Below are 19,896 nucleotides of genomic sequence, written 5' to 3' on the forward strand. Positions count from 1 at the left end.
TGGATCTTGGAGCCCACTTTGAGTTCTTTGTCTCTCTCTCTTCTGCCTCTCCCTCCCACCCTCCCTCCATTCCTTTCTCTTTCTCTCTCTCTCCTCCCCCCTCCCCAAAATAAGTAAACATTAAAAATTTTTTAATATATATAAAAGACCTACAAGTAAGTAAAAAGGTGTTCGCCATCATTGTTGATGAGAAGAGTACAAATTAATGTTACAAGTGTTGGTAAGGATTTGGAGTATCTGCAGCTCTCACTCATTGCTGGTGGGAATACAAAATGTTATAATCAAATTTGAAAAAAATGTGGCAGTTTCTTTAAAAAGCTGAGCATGGACTTACTATGTTTGGACAACCAAACAATTCTCCTATCCTGAGTATCTACCAAAAGAAATGAGAACATATATTCACATAAAGACTTTTACATAAATGTTTATAACAGCTTGATTTGTGTAGTCAAAAACTGAAACAAGCCAGAATTCATCAGCTAGTGAATACATCAACAAAATGTGGTAATATCCATGCAGTGGAATACTACTCAGCAGTAAAAAGGAATGGGCTGCTGATAGAATAACATGAATGAATCTCAAAATATTTTGCTAACTGAAAGAGGCCAGGCACAAAAGATTTCTCTATCTATCTATCTACACACACACACACATACACATATACACACACACATACACATATATACACACACTGTTTGAGCCTATCTATATGAAAAACTTTTTTAAAGCCAAAACTATAATGACAGCAAGCAGGATTAGTGGTTTCTTGGGGCCAGGAGTAATGGCTGGAATTGAAGGCATACAGGCACAAGGAAACTTGGAGGGGATGGAATTGTTCCAAAGTTTTATTGTAGTAGTGGTTACTTGGCTACACTTGCCAGAATTCATCAAAATACACTTAAAGTGGATGGATTTTATGGTATATAAACTACACCTCAATAAAGTTGTTTTTTAAGATGCCTTGTGTAGCTATGTAAATGGAGGATTTGCAGCCTCATTTCTAGAGATTTTAAACATTAACATCTTTTTCAGCCTGTGTATCATTTTGCTTTTTTATCTTTATTTTTCTTTGTTGTACATTTTAGAATTTTGTGCTTAATCTACATAATGAGTTCAGTTTTACAAACAGATGTGTGTTGAATGTCTACTATGTGCCAAGCGCTGGAGGTACACAGCCCCTATCCCCAGGGACTACTCCCACAGTCTTATAGGAAATGCTGATTTATTTTTAAATTAATTAATTAATAGAAAATGTAAACATGAGAAGTGTTTACAAGGTATGGAAGGATTAACTTCATCTGAATGGAGCTGAGTAACCTAAGTTGTCATTAAGTTTGGTCGGGAAAGGATTCCCAGGTGACCTGGAATTTGGAGGATGATAGGAACTGATCCAGTGGACAGGGGAAAGTAAACGTATGAGTCTCCTAAATGGTCTTTTAGTTAGAGAAGGATTGGAGGGTGTATTTTGGTGTTTATAAGACTAACAAATTCTTTTCAAAATCAGGATATGTGTCCTTGGCTCACTGAATTCTTTGGTTCTTTTATTACAGAGTAGAGCTTCAGCTTAGCTGGCACTTAGATCTCTCAAGCTTTTAAAAACTCCACCCTCTTTTAAAAACTGACCTTGTTGGGGGTGCCTGGGTGGCTCATTTGGTTGAGCGTTCAACTTCAGCTCAGGTCATGATCTCCTGGCTTGTGAGTTTGAGCCCTGCATCGGCTTCTGTTCTGACAGCTCAGATTCTGTGTCTCCCTCTCCCCCTCTGTCCCTCCTCCCCTCTCTCTCGCTCTCTCTCTCTCTCTCTCTCTCTCAAAGATAAATCAACATTTAAAAAATTTTTAAATAAAAGAGTAAATAAAAACTGTTTTACACTCATTCAGGGTCCAGGCAAATTATTTTGCACTATGTCTCGTGCATTCCATGTTTTTACTGTTCATCCACACTGACAGCCTGTGTGTTTTTAATCAAAAGCCACTTTCCCTTTGCCCCAAAAACATTTGCTCTCACAGAGTAGCTAGGTTCTATAGACTGTATTCATCAGAAATGTGACAACACTATTTAAAAAATAAATACATAGAAGACACAGATGGTATGGCAGTTTAAGATTTGAATTTCAAAGAGAAATACCGGGGATATTTGAATATAAAGCTAGAAACCTATTCTCTCCTTTGCTCCTCCTACTCCCTTCATTTTTCTTTAGTTGAATGTTAAGAAAATTTTTTTACTGTCCGAAAGCAGTTGATAAGGATGACACTTAAAATATCTTTAATGAGAAATGAATGTTCTTGATGAAATGTCTTGAGAATTTCCTGTTTCATGTCTAAAAGGAAGAAGAAGAATTTTCAGTTCTTTCCAGCTGCCTGGGACTTCTGCCAACGTTTTACCAAACAGAACATCCATTCATCAGTGCCTCCTGTCTGGATTGGCCAGTTCCAGCATTTGATATTATATCTCAGTGGTGTTTTGAAATAAATTCATTTACTGAAAGACATGCGGAACAAGGAAAGGTATGTAAAAACAATAATGAATAATTAAAAATTTCAGATCATCTGTTCTTGGCAGCATTTGTTAATAAACTGATGTTGAAAAAAATGGTTTTGCTTATATAATGAGTATAAAAGCAGAAATATTTCAGTGAACAAACCTAAGTTATTAATATATTACTTTTAGTTTGTTTTATGTCATCAAATTTTTATTGAATGCATTAAATTATGATAGTACTAGACTTGGAAGATACAAAGCAATTTTAAGATAGGCAAGGAACTTGTAAGCTTACTGGAAAGAGAACTGTCACCTAAAAGTCAAAGGTCTGGACTAGCAGATTTAAAAGGCCTTGTTTTAACTTTACAATTTGCCTATGCTGCCAGCTTGGCTGGTAAAAAATTTTGTTTTGGAGATGAGGTAATTGGAAAGATAGAGTGGGGGCAGTGGGAGGTGGCTGTGAATGCCATGGTTTGGTGCTCAGACTTTCTTCTATAGGTAGAACTACAGTTTTTGAGAACTGGAATTAGTGTATTAGGGAGGTAATTTGGGAGGTTTTTTTAGTAGGTAAATTGAAGGAGACAGGAAAGTCAGGGATTGTTTAGGTGGTGAAGAAAATCTGGTCTTATAGTAGAAATTAGATAGTAGAAAATCTGGCATAGTAGAAATTAGAATGTAACCAATGCAAGAGACATTTTAGAAAAAATATATAGGGCTTGATGACCAGATGTACTTGACTTTAAGACCTTGGAACTCAAATCATCAGAAGAGTAGTAGCTAGGAGACATAGATCTGATAGAAACGTGGTCTTGCTTAAAGCACCATTGATGCTGCCCCATTAGCCAGAGGAAGATAGGAAGTCTTTGCATGACATTCAAGAATTTTCACCATCTTGCTTGCCTTTCTGACCTCATTCTATATCACTCCCCTGCTACCACCTTGCTCAGACCACAGAAGAATGTTTCTTAAGTGTGCTGTATATTTTTAAACATCTGTGTTATTGCTTATTGCTGTTGCTCTTATCTAAAGCAGTTTTCCTACCCTTCTCATGTTGAATTAATCACCCATTAAGGTTTTGCTAAGATACACATACCTCTTCTATAAAGCTTTTTCTGATAACCCATCTTCCTCTTCAGTTCTAATCCCCTCTCTCTGTTGTGCTGTATGACAGTACTTTTGCCGTGGTCACTAACAGTTGCCATATTTATCACTTATGTTTGTTTAATATGTCTGAATGGGGGCTCCAAAAGCAAAAATTGTTCCTTATTTATCCTTGAATTCCTAGCTCTTAGAAAGTACCTGATGCAGACTAGTCACCTAATAAATATTTGTGGAACAGTTAACTTGTAGGATGATATCATTGGTAGAAATAGAACTGATGAAAGAAGGGCTATGTTTCAGGGAAAATGAGAATTTTAACATCAAGGGACAGAAAATGAGTATTTTAGAGGGAGGTGTCAGACTAGACTTAAATTTTAAAACACTGAATAATAAAGGCAAGGTAAGCATAAATAAAAAATATCTCTGCTTTTGTTCATTTTGTTTTTTGTTGAAATCCTCAAGGAGATAATATGCTCTTTTTTTAAAAGGAAAGAGAATTTCTTGAACCTTGTATATTATGTGTAAAAATTTTGTCCTATGTAGTAATTTATTTATAGATTATAGCTAGAATCTGAAGTTACATATTGATGTCTCAAAACCTATAAGGAATGACTAGGGGTAAGAGATGGGTATAACTGTAGAACCAGGACAGGAGAAAGTGATAAGTGTGTACTTAAAATTTTGTGTCTTCATGGGGCGCCTGGGTGGCTCAGTCGGTTAAGCGGCCGACTTCGGCTCAGGTCATGATCTCGCGGTCCGTGAGGGCTGTGAGTTCGAGCCCCGCGTCGGGCTCTGTGCTGACAGCTCAGAGCCTGGAGCCTGTTTCAGATTCTGTGTCTCCCTCTCTCTGACCCTCCCCTGTTCATGCTCTGTCTCTCTCTGTCTCAAAAATAAATAAATGTTAAAAAAAAAAAATTTGTGTCTTCATAGGAGTCATGAGTTAAGCAATAGATAAAAATTCACTCATTTGACTGCATAATAGCAAGCTTACATGTTGGATATATGATTATTGGTATGGATATTGATGGATAATAAGAATTTATCATCTAGGGCCACCTGGGTGGCTCAGTCAGTTAGGCATCCAGCTCTTGATCTCAGCTCAGGTTTTGATCTCAGGATCATGAGTTTGAGCCCTGTGTTGGGCTCCATGCTGGGCATGGAGCCTACTTAAAAAAAAAAAAAAAAAAAGCATCATTTAAAAATAATTAATCTTTTTTGTAAAATTGAGTGATAATGATTTGTTTTAGAGCCAGAATAGTAGTCATTTATTTATTTCTACTTAAATTGAATTTTTACCAGTTATTTGAATGTACTTATATCTGACCTGCATCCCTGTGCTTGTTCCTATTCCATTCTGTTCTGTCTCTAATCCTTACCCTGACCCAGATCAACCAGATTTTCTTTACCTGGAATTTTAAGTTTGAACAAGATAAACAGTGATTGGAGCTGAATAGTCTAACAAAACTACCCTTGAAAGATAGCCTGAATTACTACTTCTAATTTTTTTATACCAACTAAGACTCTTTGGTTATAGGCAGACAGTTTGATTGCAACAGTTTTGGGACATGGCAGGTGCGGGGGGGGGGGTTGGGGGGGTGGAAGATCTCTAACTTCGAAACATACTGCTGCTAATTGTATAGCAATATTTCAGTTCCTCCTGATAGTCAAGGTCAGTCCCTCCAGATAATGCTTTAAGCCATTCTTTTCTTCTCCTAGTAATGTGGGGAACCTAAAATGGCCAGATGACATTTAGTTTCTAATTTGGTAGAAATATTATTATATCCTCTGATGGAGGATAGTACACAGCTTCCTTAGGATGGTCCTAAAATCACACAGGAATTCAGAATAGCAGGGAAACAGAAATAAAAAACTGAATTCTTAGGTGTAATCATGAGAGACGCCAAAAACCACTTTGCACTCCCTGGTTTCCAGATTGGTGCATTTCATCTGTGAGAAAATGATCACCCATATATACTGGTTGCTGGTTAAGGCTGTATACCTCATTCTGTAGGAGCGTATACCCCATTTGATAGTTATTTTCTTCCAGCTGGTGTCATCTAAAAATTGATCAGCAAAGTAACTTCATCATTTAAAGATCAGCAGTTTTTTCAGATTTTTTGAATATATGTTACAATCAGTTAATTCAATAGACATCTACCTATTGGCCTTATATCTCTGTTTGAAGAGAATTCTTTAAGACCACGTGGTGTGAGCTACTGGGTAATTTACAACCTAATCTAGATAAGTATCAAGTTTAGTGAGGACAAATGGCTATTCCTTCCACTGATGGAAGAGTGTAATATAATCAACCCATTACAAAATATGCAATCTTTGCATTGTGGGATTGGACACTGAATACAGGCAAGTAGCATATTGTAAGCCCATATGTTGTCCTTATTCTTGCCTCCATGGCTACTTTATCCATGAGCTTATTGATAAGTGCCAAGCTGGCTGCTTAAGTACTGCTTTGATTTAGATGGATTATGGCTGTAGGTAATGTGAAGTGATCACCACATGAATTGCCTGCCTTCTATACAGTTTCTTGAGATAATAGATTCATACTACATTTTATCGATTTTAAGTGTTAATGGAGAGGCATCTAGAAAAAAAATAGTGCTATCACCAGTATTTTTGTACAACTGCAAATAACGAATAAAGTATAGTATGCAGGGAAATTTAATTTGGCAGGTTTTTTCGTACTTAGAGCAGAAAATTTTTGAAAAGAGTTGTAAGCCCCAGCACTTATGGATACAAAAGGCCTTAACAGCTTGTGGTGTGAGTAGATTTTACATCTTTTAAGAAGGAGATTCTAGATTATACAGTATCGAGGTAGAAATAATAAGTTACAACTATGACCTTACCTTTTAAAAAAAAAAAAGCCAATAACTTGTTTATCTGAGAAAGATCAAAACTTGGGTTTTAAAAATGTTTAACTTTTTAAAATGTTGCATTAAGCCTATTTAAAAACAAGTACATCAGGGCGCCTGGGTGGCTCAGTTGGTTAAGCAGCTGACTTCGGCCCAGGTCATGATCTCGCGGTCCGTGAGTTCGAGCCCCTCGTCGGGCTCTGTGCTGACAGCTCAGAGCCTGGAGCCTATTTCAGATTCTGTGTCTCCCTCTCTCTGACCCTCCCCCGTTCATGCTTTGCCTCTCTCTGTCTCAAAAATAAATAAACGTTAAAAAAAAAAAATTAAAAAAAATAAAAACAAGTACATCTAGATATATTTTCCATGCTTTCTCAGTTATGTTGAATATTTTTCTTGTAAAGTATTAGCAGGTTTCAATGTGCTTAATCTAAAAACTGACATCATATTGTAATTGGAAACTACATATGAAAGTAGAGATTGGTAATTGTTGAAGCACTGTTTTAGTCATTTGTAAAATGAAAATGAGAAGAGTTTTAACAAAGAAGATATACCACATGCATACAGAGGCTTTTTCTTTAATAAAAAAAAAAAAAGCCTTTAAGTCAGAAAGACAAATACCATATGATTTCACTCATATGTGGAAATTGAGAAACAAAACAGATGAACATAGGGGAAGAGGAAAAAGAAGAGAGACAGAGAGGGAAGCAAACAATGAGAGACCCTTAACTATAGAGAACAAACTGAGGCTTGATGGAGAGAAGTGGGTGGGGGACGGGCTAAATGGGTGATGGGTATTAAGAAGGGCACTTGTTGTGATGATCACTGTATTTTATATGTAAGTGATGAATCATTAAATTCTCCTGAAACCAATATTACCCTATATATTAACTAATTAGAATTTAAGTAAAAACTTGAAACAAAAAACAAAACAAGCCTTTAAAAAATAAGTACAGTATTTTGAAAAAAAATTTTTTTTGTTAGTGACTTAAATACAAAGGACTAATGAGTATTTTTGGATATTTTAGGCCTTGCTTATCCAAGAGTCAAGATGGAAATTACCACACCTGCTCCAGTTGCCTGAGAATTATAACACCATTTTTCAGTACTACCACAGAAAGACCTGTAGTGTCTGCACCAAAGTTCCTAAAGATCCTGCTGTTTGCCTTGTTTGTGGTACTTTTGTATGCCTGAAAGGACTTTGCTGCAAGCAACAGAGTTATTGTGAATGTGTATTGGTAAGTAATAGCAAATAATATACAATTTATGAAAACTAAAATCTGTCACATGGAAATGTATATGTGGTGAAGCCAACTCTTCATATTTAACTACTCTTTGAATTAAATGCTCAGTACGCAAGGATTTCATTTTTGTTCTTTTGTTTGTTCTTTTTAATCTGGTAGAAAGGTTAAAAAAAATTCAAGTGAGTAATACTTTTCTTAAGTACAATTCCAGTTCCTCTCCCTACTCCCATTGCCCTTTAATGGCTCATGCTCTTAAATGATGGACAATGAAACAACAGTCCAGCCTGCTGTTGTGGATGCTAGCCTCAGAGTTAGATTTAAGTTGGCTCTTAATTGCTTTCCCATATAATCCTTACCCAAATTCCTCCTAATGTATTATTAATCAAGTGTTAAGAATGAAATTATAAGTTTAACTTAGATGAAATCTTATTAAAAATTTAAGTAGGGGCACCTGGTGGCTTAGTAGATTATGCATCTGACTTCAGTTCAGGTCATGATGTCACCATTCGTGAGCCCTGCCTTGGGCTCCTGTGCTGACAGTGCAGAACCTGCTTGGGATTCTCTCTCCCTTTCTCTCTGCCCCTCCCCTGTATGCTCGGGTGCGCGCGCGCGCGCTCTCTCTCTCTCTCTCTGAAAATGGATCAGTGAACTTTTAAAAAAATTAAGAAATATTTCAGTATTATTTAGAAGATTAAGGCATTCTTTATTTTCTTATAAGGTCCATTTGATCATGAAGATCATTAATATATTTTTAATTTTTTAGCATTCTCAGAACTGTGGTGCTGGAACAGGGATTTTCCTTTTAATCAATGCATCGGTGATTATCATCATTCGAGGCCACCGCTTCTGCCTGTGGGGTTCTGTGTATTTGGATGCTCACGGAGAAGAAGATCGGGATCTTAGGTTAGATGCACATGGATATATTTAAATGTTTTATTGAGGTTTGATCAGTAAGAACAATGTACCATTCCTGGCTTTGTAATTGTAATAACAAATATGTTTTCTATCAAGAAATTCTGACAGTCATTACTTTAGAGTTATTTCTAGTTTTTGAGATACTTTCCACGTCCATATGCTCAGGAAATAGGAAATAAACCAGATTACTATATGAGATTTTTACCATAAAGAATCTATTTTTTAATAATGTGTGTGAAATCTTCACTGTATTGTATTACTTTTAATGCCTTTTTTTCCCTTTTTATTCTAGGCGAGGCAAGCCTCTCTACATTTGTAAAGAAAGATACAAAGTTCTTGAGCAGCAGTGGATTTCTCATACTTTTGATCACATCAATAAAAGATGGGGTCCACATTACAATGGGCTGTGATTCACCACCTCAGCATTGCATTATATCATTTTCATTAAGAATTTATCAACAATAAGCTTTACCTTAGTTTTGGGGATTGACGCTTTTGCTGAGAGAGAAAAAGAAAACATATATTATGAAGCCTTTCCAAAATTAGGTGCTTGGTAATGACATTAATGGTATAATAAACTTTTTTTTAAGTATCTGGAGAACATAACAAATAAGTTAAATCATTCTTTAATGGTCCTTTTTTTTTTTAAGTCCACAATTAATAATAAGCACAACTTGTTGACAAAATCATTTAAAAATGATTCTCCCAGCAATGCATATCAGCTATTCATTGATACTTAGAGTGGGTGTGATTTATTTAAAGTTTTACTGCTTCTTTATATCTGTGTGTTTTAATTTGCATCTGCTAAACACAGTGCATCTTTTCCCTCTGCCATTCTTGTGTTGATTTGAGATTTTTGCTGTATGTAACTAGAAAAAAAAATGTAAAACATGATTTATGTGAAATACTGTATAGTAAAAGTTGGTCTAATAGTAGGACTTTAAAATTTTTTCTTATTGTGAGGAATCTGTTAAAAGTTTAAGGCTTTGCTGAAAACTTAATTCATTCTCAGGAATTTCATAAATATTCTCCCCAGGTAAATAATTGAAATAGTTGTAAAATAAGTAGATAGCTGCTGTTAATATAATACAGTACATTTTGGGGGACATATGTGTGGTTGGGGGAGGGAGTCGTTAAAAATCAAAATTTGCCATTTCAGTTGGATGAATTACTTGAGGTATTAACAAATAGATTTTGGTGTAAAATCGAAAGTTTTAAGAGCATACACATGGCAGATTTTGATTTTGTGCATGCCCCCCTTTTATTACCAACCCAAGTTTTTGTTTAAATGATTGAATTGGAAATGCTCAGACTTACCCACAAATGAAGCTTAGCTTTGGAATTTCCCTATCATCTCGAGAGGTTCATCTATATTGTATTTGTGCAGCGTAATCACTGCTATTTCTGCTTGGTTTCCCAAAAGGAAAAGAAGAGGCTCAGTGGTGATGACCCTCATGAATGAGCCGCATCTGCATTCTTCTTAGAAGCTGCTGCGAAAAGCAATTTATGTTTGTCGGGGTTTTAATCAGTAAGAATGGGAATGATTGAGCTAAAACCCACTCTATAAATAGAGAAGGAAGATTACAGAAAAGCATGTTATATATTGCTAACAAGATTTTTCTTCCAAATTATTTAGTAATTTGATGACTATTTAATATATAGTGCTATCAAGCAGTTCCTGGTACTTCGAACTTCCATGGCTTGTTATATAAAATTACATTTTTACATGTAAAAAACTAAAAAGCATCTAATGATAAAATACAAAAATAAAGTCAGATCTATGTTCTAAAAATTATCAAATGACATGACATTACAGAATGTGAAAATGGACATTAAATGATGGTCTTGCATTAAAATAGAGCAGAACAGTACATGTTCAAATGTGTTCAAAATGTCAAAAAATGACCTATAGCTCTACAGTAAAATACATGGAAATAGCTTGCTATTTTTATATACATTTCCAAAATATTAAGATAACTTTCTGAAAGATGAGACTGATTCTGTTTAACTAAATAGTTGTCCTTTCCAACACATTGCTACTTTTTTAAATACTGTATCATAAGTTCAGCCTGTCATATTTTTTGCATCGGTCATTATGAATACCAGACCATTTGTAAGTGTGGTTGAAGAGCAAAATGCTAATTTAAATCTCTAGTAAATACTGTTACAGGATTCATGAACTTGAATAATTCTACAGTTTGAAACTCTGATGCTATATATACATGGTATAATGTATTCCGACTTTGATTACTACATATTTAAAATGGAATGTTTTATGGTTGTGCATATGGATGTGAAGTGAAAATATTAGCCTTAACATTAAAATTTGGGTATTTGATAGTGTTTATTTTGATATTGGTGAATTAGTCACCAGTAAATTTTTAAAAAGCACTTGGTTGAAAATTGTACTTGAATTACATACATGCATGCTGCTAAACTAGAACTTTAATTTTTTCCCCCATAACTTTTATAAGTCCCATTTATAAACCCACTTTTAAAAATAACAGGTCCAAGCTAGAGTGATGTGTGTATATTATTCAAAAAAAAAAAATGTACTGGTGTGATATCTTGTATGAATGATCATTTAAATACAGTACATTACTGTAGAGGCTAAATCAATCTTTATAATTAAGCAGAGATTACAAAACTAGGAATAATCAACATTGTAAGATATGTTAATAAAAACCTACTGTCATTTGGTTTGTGAAAGGTCCTTAAAATGTTTAATTCTTACATGTTTTTCTTTTTTTCAAAGGTATTGACAATAATATATATAAGTGAGCATAGTGGAAAAGATCAAAGCATAACATAACTAATAGTTGCTTTAAGGTAGGGTTAAATATAAAGGATTTGCTTTCCCTTAATACCTTTTGTTTACATAGGTAGTTCCTGTTTCTTCTGTCTTTGTCTTAAAATGAATACAAAGCTCTTGGTATAAGTGTGTGTGTTTTTGGAAGTAGGAGAGAAGGAAGTGGATATGCAGATCTGAGGAACACTGTGTGGTCCTTGCTGCTTTCTGAAAATTCCAGCTATACTTCAGAAATCTGAAGTGCTTTATGAGAGTGTTTATCTTGAGTGATCTGTGGTTGTGCTGGAATTGACGGTGTTCACCCCTACCCCTCCCACCCTGCAGTTTACCAGGCAGTTATCAACTAGGAATCCATTTGTATTCACACATCTTTTTTTCTGTTTTATGTATTTGGATATTTACTGATTTGATTTCTGTGACTTGGAAAAGATGCTGATTTGAAAACACTTGAAGACTTAGAGGTGACAGCAGCATAAGAGGATATACAACACAAGAGTCTATCCCATCTCTGGAATTGTAATGGCTGACTCTCAAGTTCCTGTTGTTGGCTTATCTTTAAGGGCATGTTGAACAACAACAAAACACATCACAACAGGGTTTTAAGCTCTAGAATCAAACCACCAAGATGAGATACATTTACTGGGGGTTATGTATGACATGTGATGGTTGGTGGGAGAGCAGAAGACTTGTGACTGTCTCAGTCCCATTTATAGCACATCGTTCTTTTCCTTTATGATCTGGCTGGATGAGCTGGAGTGGGCAGAAGGATGGCAACAGGATCACTTCTTACGTTGTGACCCTTCAAGCTCCCTTGATAATGAGGCATATGAAATACAGAAGAGCTATTATCTTCCATTCTGCTGTGCCATAATCAAGTAGCAGTGGAGTGAATGTGACTCCAGCTGAGGCAACACAATGAAAAGGCATAATGGGACCTTATGTAGAGTTACCATGTAAAATGTGGCAATGCCAAGCTTGATGCGGCAGAGCCCAAAAGCAAGCCAGAGAAGTAGGGTCAAGAGCACAGATAAAGGCTTCAGGTTAAGAGGAAGGAAAAGAGACAAAGGGAAAGGGAAGAAAGTCTGGAGCAAACTAAGAGGATTCATATCTGATTCCCTCTTAAGTTGTGGCAGAGGAGCAGGATCATCTGTTGACAGTGAGCAGGCCTAGTGTATCTGGGGGCTTGATTAAGTGGTAAGTGATTCATACATATGCTAGGAGAGAATAGGCTAGAAATGAGAAGCACCACAGAAGTCATATTGAGAGCCCAATAGGGTTAGAGGCCATAACATTTTAATGGACCCAATTAGAAAGGTTCTATGACTTTATAGAGCTCCTGAGATCAGCAGTCCAGGACCTTAAAGGTAGAAGTTAGACTGGGAATTAGGTGGGTGCAGTATCAGATGGTAAGAGAATTAGGAGTGCTGGTTGGAATGAGTGTGGGGCCCATGCTAAGTAAATTGAGGGGTATAGGATTGGAATTCATGATAAGATTTAATGAGCAGATTTAATGCAAGTTTTCAAAGTTTTCATTTGGAATCAGGACAAATTACTGTTGAAACATTTGAATCCATTCAGTAAATATTTATTGAGCTCCTCTTATGTGACAGGCAGTGATGAATACTGGAAATACAATGGAAAAGAAGCCAGATAACCCCTTTTCTCATATAGCTTTCTGTGTGATTAATGCTACAAATGCTGTGTGTTGGGGGTGGGGAGGCTGGCAGGGAGGAAAGTGGAGTATAAGATACTATTGTAGGGACCTCTAAACCAGACTTGGGAGTATGAAGAGGCTTCCAGGGGATACAGATGTCTGTGATGATCCCAAATACTGTGTAGGAGATACCTGGGTGAAAGTGGAGGTGGGGGGAGTAGTGTTTCAGTCAGTTGAAGGGGATGCCATTGGCAAGGATCCAAGGTTGAAAGAGAACTTATACTTACAGACCTGAAAGGGAATCGTTGTGACTCGAACATAGGTACTTTTGAGAGATGAAAAAATCTAAATTACAAACTGTTTTTATAAGCCTTCTAAGAGATTTAGACTTTTTTCAGAGAGCATGGGAAGCCATTTTTGGGCTTCAGACAGTAGAGTGACATAATCAGATTTGTGTCTTAGAAAAATCAGTCTGGCTGCACTGTGGAGAGAGATCCAGAGTGGGAAGACCTGTTAGATACCCATTCAAAGAGTGAAGACATGATGGTTGGCTCAGCTAGGTGAGCTGTGGTAGAGACAGAAGTGGATAGTATCAGAGGAGACTTGACAGAATTCAGTAAAGTAAGGGAGAGCAAGGGATATTTATTAAGTGGCTACTATGTGCCAGATACTGAGCTAAATGCTGGGGATACCACACTGAACAAGGCAGAAGGGGTGTTTGCTTACTATCTAGTGGAAAACAATACTAAGTATGTAATTACAAGTAAATAGATGTTATCAGCACATTAGGCAGAAGGCTGTGGGAACCAGTGGACTCGTGTATCTTGGGGAGTTCACAGGAGACCACATGGAGGAAGTGATGTTTAAGCTGAGACCAAAAAAAGAAAAAAAAAAAGGATAGATGTCATTGTAAGACTTTAGGGCAGATTGTGATATTAAAAAAGAGCACTATGGCCTTAGTTTAGAGCAGAGGTCAGCAAACATTTTGTATAAAGGGCCAGATGGTTTCTGTCTCAACTATTCAATTCTGCCATTGCCAATGCAAACAGCATCCATTGATATGCATAAGTGAATGGGCATAGCTGTGTTCCAACAAAACTTCACTTATAAAAACAGGGTGCCAGCCACAGTTTGCCAAGATTAGTTCTGGTAAAGTGGTAGAGGTAGAAGCCAAAGTATAGCTTCTGGAGGTGAGAAAGTAGAAAAGTGACAATGAAGCAGAGGAGAAGAACGCAATTTTCTCACTCTCCCTAGAATGTCCAGGTCATACTCCTGTCTGCAGGACATCTGACCATGTCTGCATCAAAACCTACTTTCAGTTAGTTTTTGCTTGTATTCAGATGGGATGGTTTACCATCTGAATCTAGGGCTTGAAGTCAGCAGACCTGGGTTTGAATGACCTCACTGCACCTCATTATATTAGTTAGGAATGTGCCCTGTTTTTAAACAAAAAACCTGACTAAAACAATGGCCTGAAGAAGTAAGGGGTTTACTAGTTTCAAGGAAAAGGAAGTCAAAGTAGGCAGACCAGTAAGGGGAAGCTGCACAAAGAAATAATTATGGATCTAGACCCCTACCTTTTTCCTTTTCTACATTGTTAGATTACAGCTTTCATCCTCATGGCTACAAAACAGCTGTCAGTCTCCAGGCTGCTGTAAAAACAAAACCAAGATGGCTGCTAACTTTGTTTTCTAGACAGGAAAAAAGGTCAAAGGCTTCTTCCTAAGGCTTTGTCCAGTGTTCAGCAAGAGAAGCCCTTTCCCAGCACACTTTTACATAACATCTCATTAGTACTATCAGATGGCTACTATTAAATGCAAAGAAATCTGGGAAGGTAAGTGTTTTAGCTTTTGAGCCTCTATGCTAGAGGAATACAGGGAGGAAAAAAGGGGTTGTGAATGACTTTTAGATCGCGAATTCAATGCCTCCCACACTTGGGTTTCTCATTTGGACAATAGAAACAATAGCTAATATGATTAAAAAACATTGACTCTTCTGGCTTCTCTTAAGTTCAGATTAAATTATTCAGACTACATTAGTTATCAATTGCTGTATAACAAATTACCATAAAATTAATGCAGTGAAACAATATTCATTACATCATAGATTCTGTGGTTTAGGAATCCAAGAGTAGCTTAGCTGGGTGTTTCTGCCTCAGAGTCCCTTATAAGATTAAGGCATCAGCCAGGGCAGCTTGGCCGGGGCTGGAGGATCTGCTTCCAGACTCGCTCCTGTGGCTGTTGACTAGAGACTTAAGTTTCTTGACATGTGGAACTCTCCCCATGGCTGATAACAGCACAGCAGCCGACTTTCTCTAGAACAAGTGATCCAAAAGAAGGAGAAGGAGAGACTGAGAACATAAAAAAGCCCAAGATGAAAGCCTCAGTGTCTTACAACCTAATCTTGGAAGTGGCATATGATCACTTCTGCCACATATACCAACTCTGGTACAATGTGGGAGGGATTTATGTAAGGGTGTTTAAGTATCAGGAGGTGGAGATTATTAGGGGCCCATCTTACTGAAGAAAACTTTAAAAGCCAAATGAGTGGACAGAAGTTGAAGAAGCAACAGTATGTGTGCAGTCTCAAAGTAGGCCTCCCAAGATGTTTATTAACCACAGAGGGTAAGATAGTAACTTTATAGTAGAGAATGGTAGACTCCACTTTAATGCAGTAATTAAAGTTACTATCACCAGGAATAAAGCTTATTGACTTGATGAACCCCTTAATATGATTTACTGAGAAATATATATTATTTCTGTAATAAAATTGCAAGAAGTACATAACTTTAATCACGTGAAAGCATCAGACAAACCGAACTAAAGGACATTCTAAAAAATAACTTAGCAGTACTCTTCAAAGTGTCAAGGTAAAAGACAAGGAAAGACTGAAGTATTGTTACAGACTATAAGGGCCAAAGGAGGAATAACTAACTGTAATATGTGGGATCTTGGACAAGATCTTGACACTAAAAACACATTAATGAGAAAACTGGTGAAATTCAAATTGGATCTGGAGTTTAGTTAATAGTTAATACTAATTTCTGATTTTCATAATTTTTCTATAGTTATATGAGTTGTTAACATTAGAGGAAACAGGAATATATAGGAAATCTGCACTATTCATGTAACTTCTGGAAGTCTAAAATTTGTTCAAAATGTAAAGTTTTTAAAAAAACATAGACTAAGAGAACTTTCCTCAAATAAAAGAAGACTCAAGTTCCTATTGAAAGAGCCCACAGAGTACCAGAAAAATTGACCCTTAATCAAATCCAAGACACACCCTAGAATAACACTAGTAGACTATACAGATAGAAGTTCTCAGGCCCTACAGACACAAAAAGAGAAAATACCTGAGAAGGACAAGGTAAGTATGCTGTGTCAGACTTCACATGCAACATGTAAAGCAAGGCAACATGCAAAGCAGAACTTTCAAAAATCCCGAGAAAGAAAGTCACCCAATCATTTTCTTTAAGGTCAGGCTGTCCTTTCAAGTACCAACACTGTAGAGAAACCATTATAAGCACTCAAATGTGAGTGTTTCTGAGCAAATCTACTAAAAGATTGGCTTCATCCAACCGCAAGTTGGGAAAACTTCAGCAGAAGAACTGATGGAGTGAAGGTAGCAATTCCAGCTCTAGAAAAAGTTCTGGTTATAGACTGCTAATGCTTTCTAGTAACTAGCAGAAAGAAAGAACTTGAAGATACCATCCAAATTCTAAAGTTATTTCTAGAAATATTTCAAATAAAGTAAAGGAACATGATGAGATGATACACATAAACCAGAATCAATAGAAAAAGAATAGTAACAGGCCACTGGGATTCTAGATATTAAAATTGTGATTTTTTTTTTTAATTAGAAAAAGGGCCAATTAGAAATTCTGGTACTGAAAAAAACTCAAGGGATCTGTGTAATCATTTGAGACACAGCTAAGGAAAGACTTAGTAGACTGGATTATAGGTCAGAAGAGTCTAAAAGATGGAAAATAGGTAAGAGAGGTAAAAGTCCTAGAGGACATCATGAAAATGTCAAACATACTTGAAGTTCCAGAAAGATAGGAGAGACAGAATGTGTCAGAGACAATATTGAAAGAGATGACAGGATTTTCTGCAAGTGATGAAAGGCATTGAGCCATAAATTCAAGAAGTCAGTAGAACCCAAGTAGAATTAATAGAAAGGAACCCATACCTAGACACATAATAGTGAAACTGCCAAAAAATAAAAAAGGGAAGAGAGAAATATTAACAGCCTCTCACTAGAAAAGGAATGAACTACTCTCCAGATTTCTGATTTCTGAATAGTACATTGGAAATAAGTAGACAGTAGAAAAATGTCTTCAAAGTGTTGAAAGAAAATGACTCAAAGATTCTCTATACAACAGAAATATTCTTCAAGAATGAAGGCAAAATAAAGACATTAAAATAAAAATTGAAAGAATTTAATAGCAACAGATCCTTAAGGAAGGAAAGAAGGGAAATCCCCCCCCCCCCAAAAAAAAGGTTTTCAGACAAAGAGAAAATAACCCTGGTGGAAGATTAAATTTCAGTAAGAAATAACAAAATTTGTGGTAAATATGTGAGTATAACTAAATGAACATGTTGCACACAATATGATAATGCATTATATGGGATTTCAATATGTATGTATGTGAGTGTTTGACAATGATAGAATATAAGCTGCAGGGATAAATGAAATGTTTCAGATTTCTTACATGGTCTCAGAAAAGGGTAAAGGTGATATTAGAAGAAAACAGTTATAAGTCTTTGTGACCTTGGATTAGGCAATAGTTTCTTAGATATGACACCTAAAGCACAAACTTAAAAATAAAAGCCCCTCCAAAAAAAAAAAAAAGATAAATTGGGCTCTATCCATATTAAAAACTTCTTTATCAAAGAACACTATCAAGAAAGTGGAAACCCACAGAATGGGAGAAAAATATTTGTTAATCATATATAGATAATGCTTAATATGCAGAATATATAAAGAACTACAATGACCAAAAAACAACCCAATTAAAAAATGGACAAAGGATTTGAATAAACTTTTTCCAAAGAAGATACACAAACGGCATACAAGCACATAAGAAGATGCTCAGCGTCATTAGCCATTAGGGAAATACACATCAAAGCCACAGTATGATACTATTTCATGCCCACTAGGATGGCTGTAGTCAAAAGGATGGACAATAACAAGTGCTGACACTGTGGAGAGATTGGAACTCTCATGCTTTGCTGATGGGAATGTAAAATAATGTTGCTGTATTTGACAGTTCCTCAAAAAATTGAACGTAGAGTTACCACACGACCCAGCAATTACACTCCTAGGTATATACCTAAGAGAACAAAAAATACATGGTCCTACAAAAACTTGCACACAAATGTTTACAGCAACATTCTCCACAATAAACCAGTGAATGGATAAACAAAAGGTAGTATATCCATACAATAGAATGCTTTTCAACCGCAAAAGGAGTGGAGCATTAATCCATGTTATAACATGGATGAAGCTTGAAAACATGCTAAGTGAAAGAAGCCAGACACAAAGGCTACAGAAAAAAGCTAGGATATCCAGGATACGCAAATCCATAGGGACAGACAGTAGATTAAAGATTGCCAAGGTCCTGGGGGAGGAGGAAATAGGGAATGACTGCTAATACAAAAAGGGTTTCTTTGGGGGGGGGAGATAACAATATTCTGGAATTAGATCATGGTGATGGTTGTACAGCTTTGTGAATATAATAAAAACCACTGAACAATACGCTTTAAGAAAATGAATTTTATGGTATGTGAATTACATCTCGATAAAATCAAGTGACAATCATGTACTCTTAAAGTATTAATACACACTACAATTTCTCTAGCCCTTATTTTGATAAATCCTGCCATGTAATATGGTGGAAAAAAGTATAAGCATTAGAGACAAGCATATCTAGATTCAAATCCGGCCTACCACTCGCTAGCCATGTGATCCTGGGAAAATTAATCTCACTGAAATCACATTCCTGATTGGATGATAATGCTTCCCTATAAGGTTGTTATGAGGATAGATATAATGTGTAGAAAGATATTTGTCAAGATCCAGAGCAGCTGGATTCTCTGAAATAGCGATCTGAAACCAAAAAATTAATATGTGAAAAAGATGTCATAGACTGTTGACAATCTCTACAATAAGCTTATAAAATATTTAGTTCTTTTTATAAACATATGGTGTTTACATAATGAAAAAAAGTAGTAGTCTAAACTTGGGAAACCTAAAGATTCTTTAAAAGAAAAATAAAGGGACTGGCTTAGACTAAAATTCCTCAAGGAACAGACTGCTTAATCATCTTACCCCTGTGGCTTTTTATTTCACCTGATATAGGGACATACTCAATACTTTCTGGTAAAAGAAATAAGATTAACATTATACCTTGGAAAGTAAATTTCTAGGGTAATTTTTAAAATCTTTAATATAGAATACAAAGAGTGTAAAACTTCCAAAATAATGTGGGAGTAGAGAGTGGAATAATAAAAAACAATCAAAAATAACATATGAAAGGAGTGAAAAAGAAATGTAGTCAGTAGAGAGAAATATAATTACATAAGAAGGTAGTCATTTGAATCCATACTTACAGAAATTACATTAAGTGGAAATAGTCTGAATTCCTGGTTAAGAAAAAGGTGTGAGCCCAGATTAAATAGAAAACCAACATATGTTTACAAGAGACCCATCTGAAAAAACTATGGCTATATTTTGAAAAAGAGTTCTAGAGATATACACTGATGTATATATGATAATGACATAATGTCTAGGGTTTGCCTTAAAATAATCTGAGGTGAGGGTGGGAAATG

The 19,896-nt window shown here is 36.0% G+C and overlaps 1 protein-coding gene across 5 annotated transcripts in view; it reads left to right on the forward strand.

Moving 5' to 3' along the window:
* Positions 1 to 11,312, forward strand: part of UBR3 (ubiquitin protein ligase E3 component n-recognin 3) — a 232,181-nt gene extending 220,869 nt beyond the window's left edge. For all 5 annotated transcript variants that reach the window (XM_027055521.2, XM_027055522.2, XM_027055523.2 and 2 more), the window contains 4 exons: positions 2,326 to 2,505; positions 7,473 to 7,682; positions 8,452 to 8,591; positions 8,896 to 11,312. In XM_027055521.2, the coding sequence (XP_026911322.1) occupies positions 2,326 to 2,505; positions 7,473 to 7,682; positions 8,452 to 8,591; positions 8,896 to 9,013 (648 nt within the window). In that variant the 3' untranslated portion in view covers positions 9,014 to 11,312. The remainder of the gene's footprint in view (positions 1 to 2,325; positions 2,506 to 7,472; positions 7,683 to 8,451; positions 8,592 to 8,895) is intronic.
* Positions 11,313 to 19,896: the final 8,584 nt, after the last annotated feature.

The sequence above is a fragment of the Acinonyx jubatus genome, chromosome C1 (assembly GCF_027475565.1).
Source record: "Acinonyx jubatus isolate Ajub_Pintada_27869175 chromosome C1, VMU_Ajub_asm_v1.0, whole genome shotgun sequence".
Lineage (NCBI taxonomy): Eukaryota > Metazoa > Chordata > Mammalia > Carnivora > Felidae > Acinonyx > Acinonyx jubatus.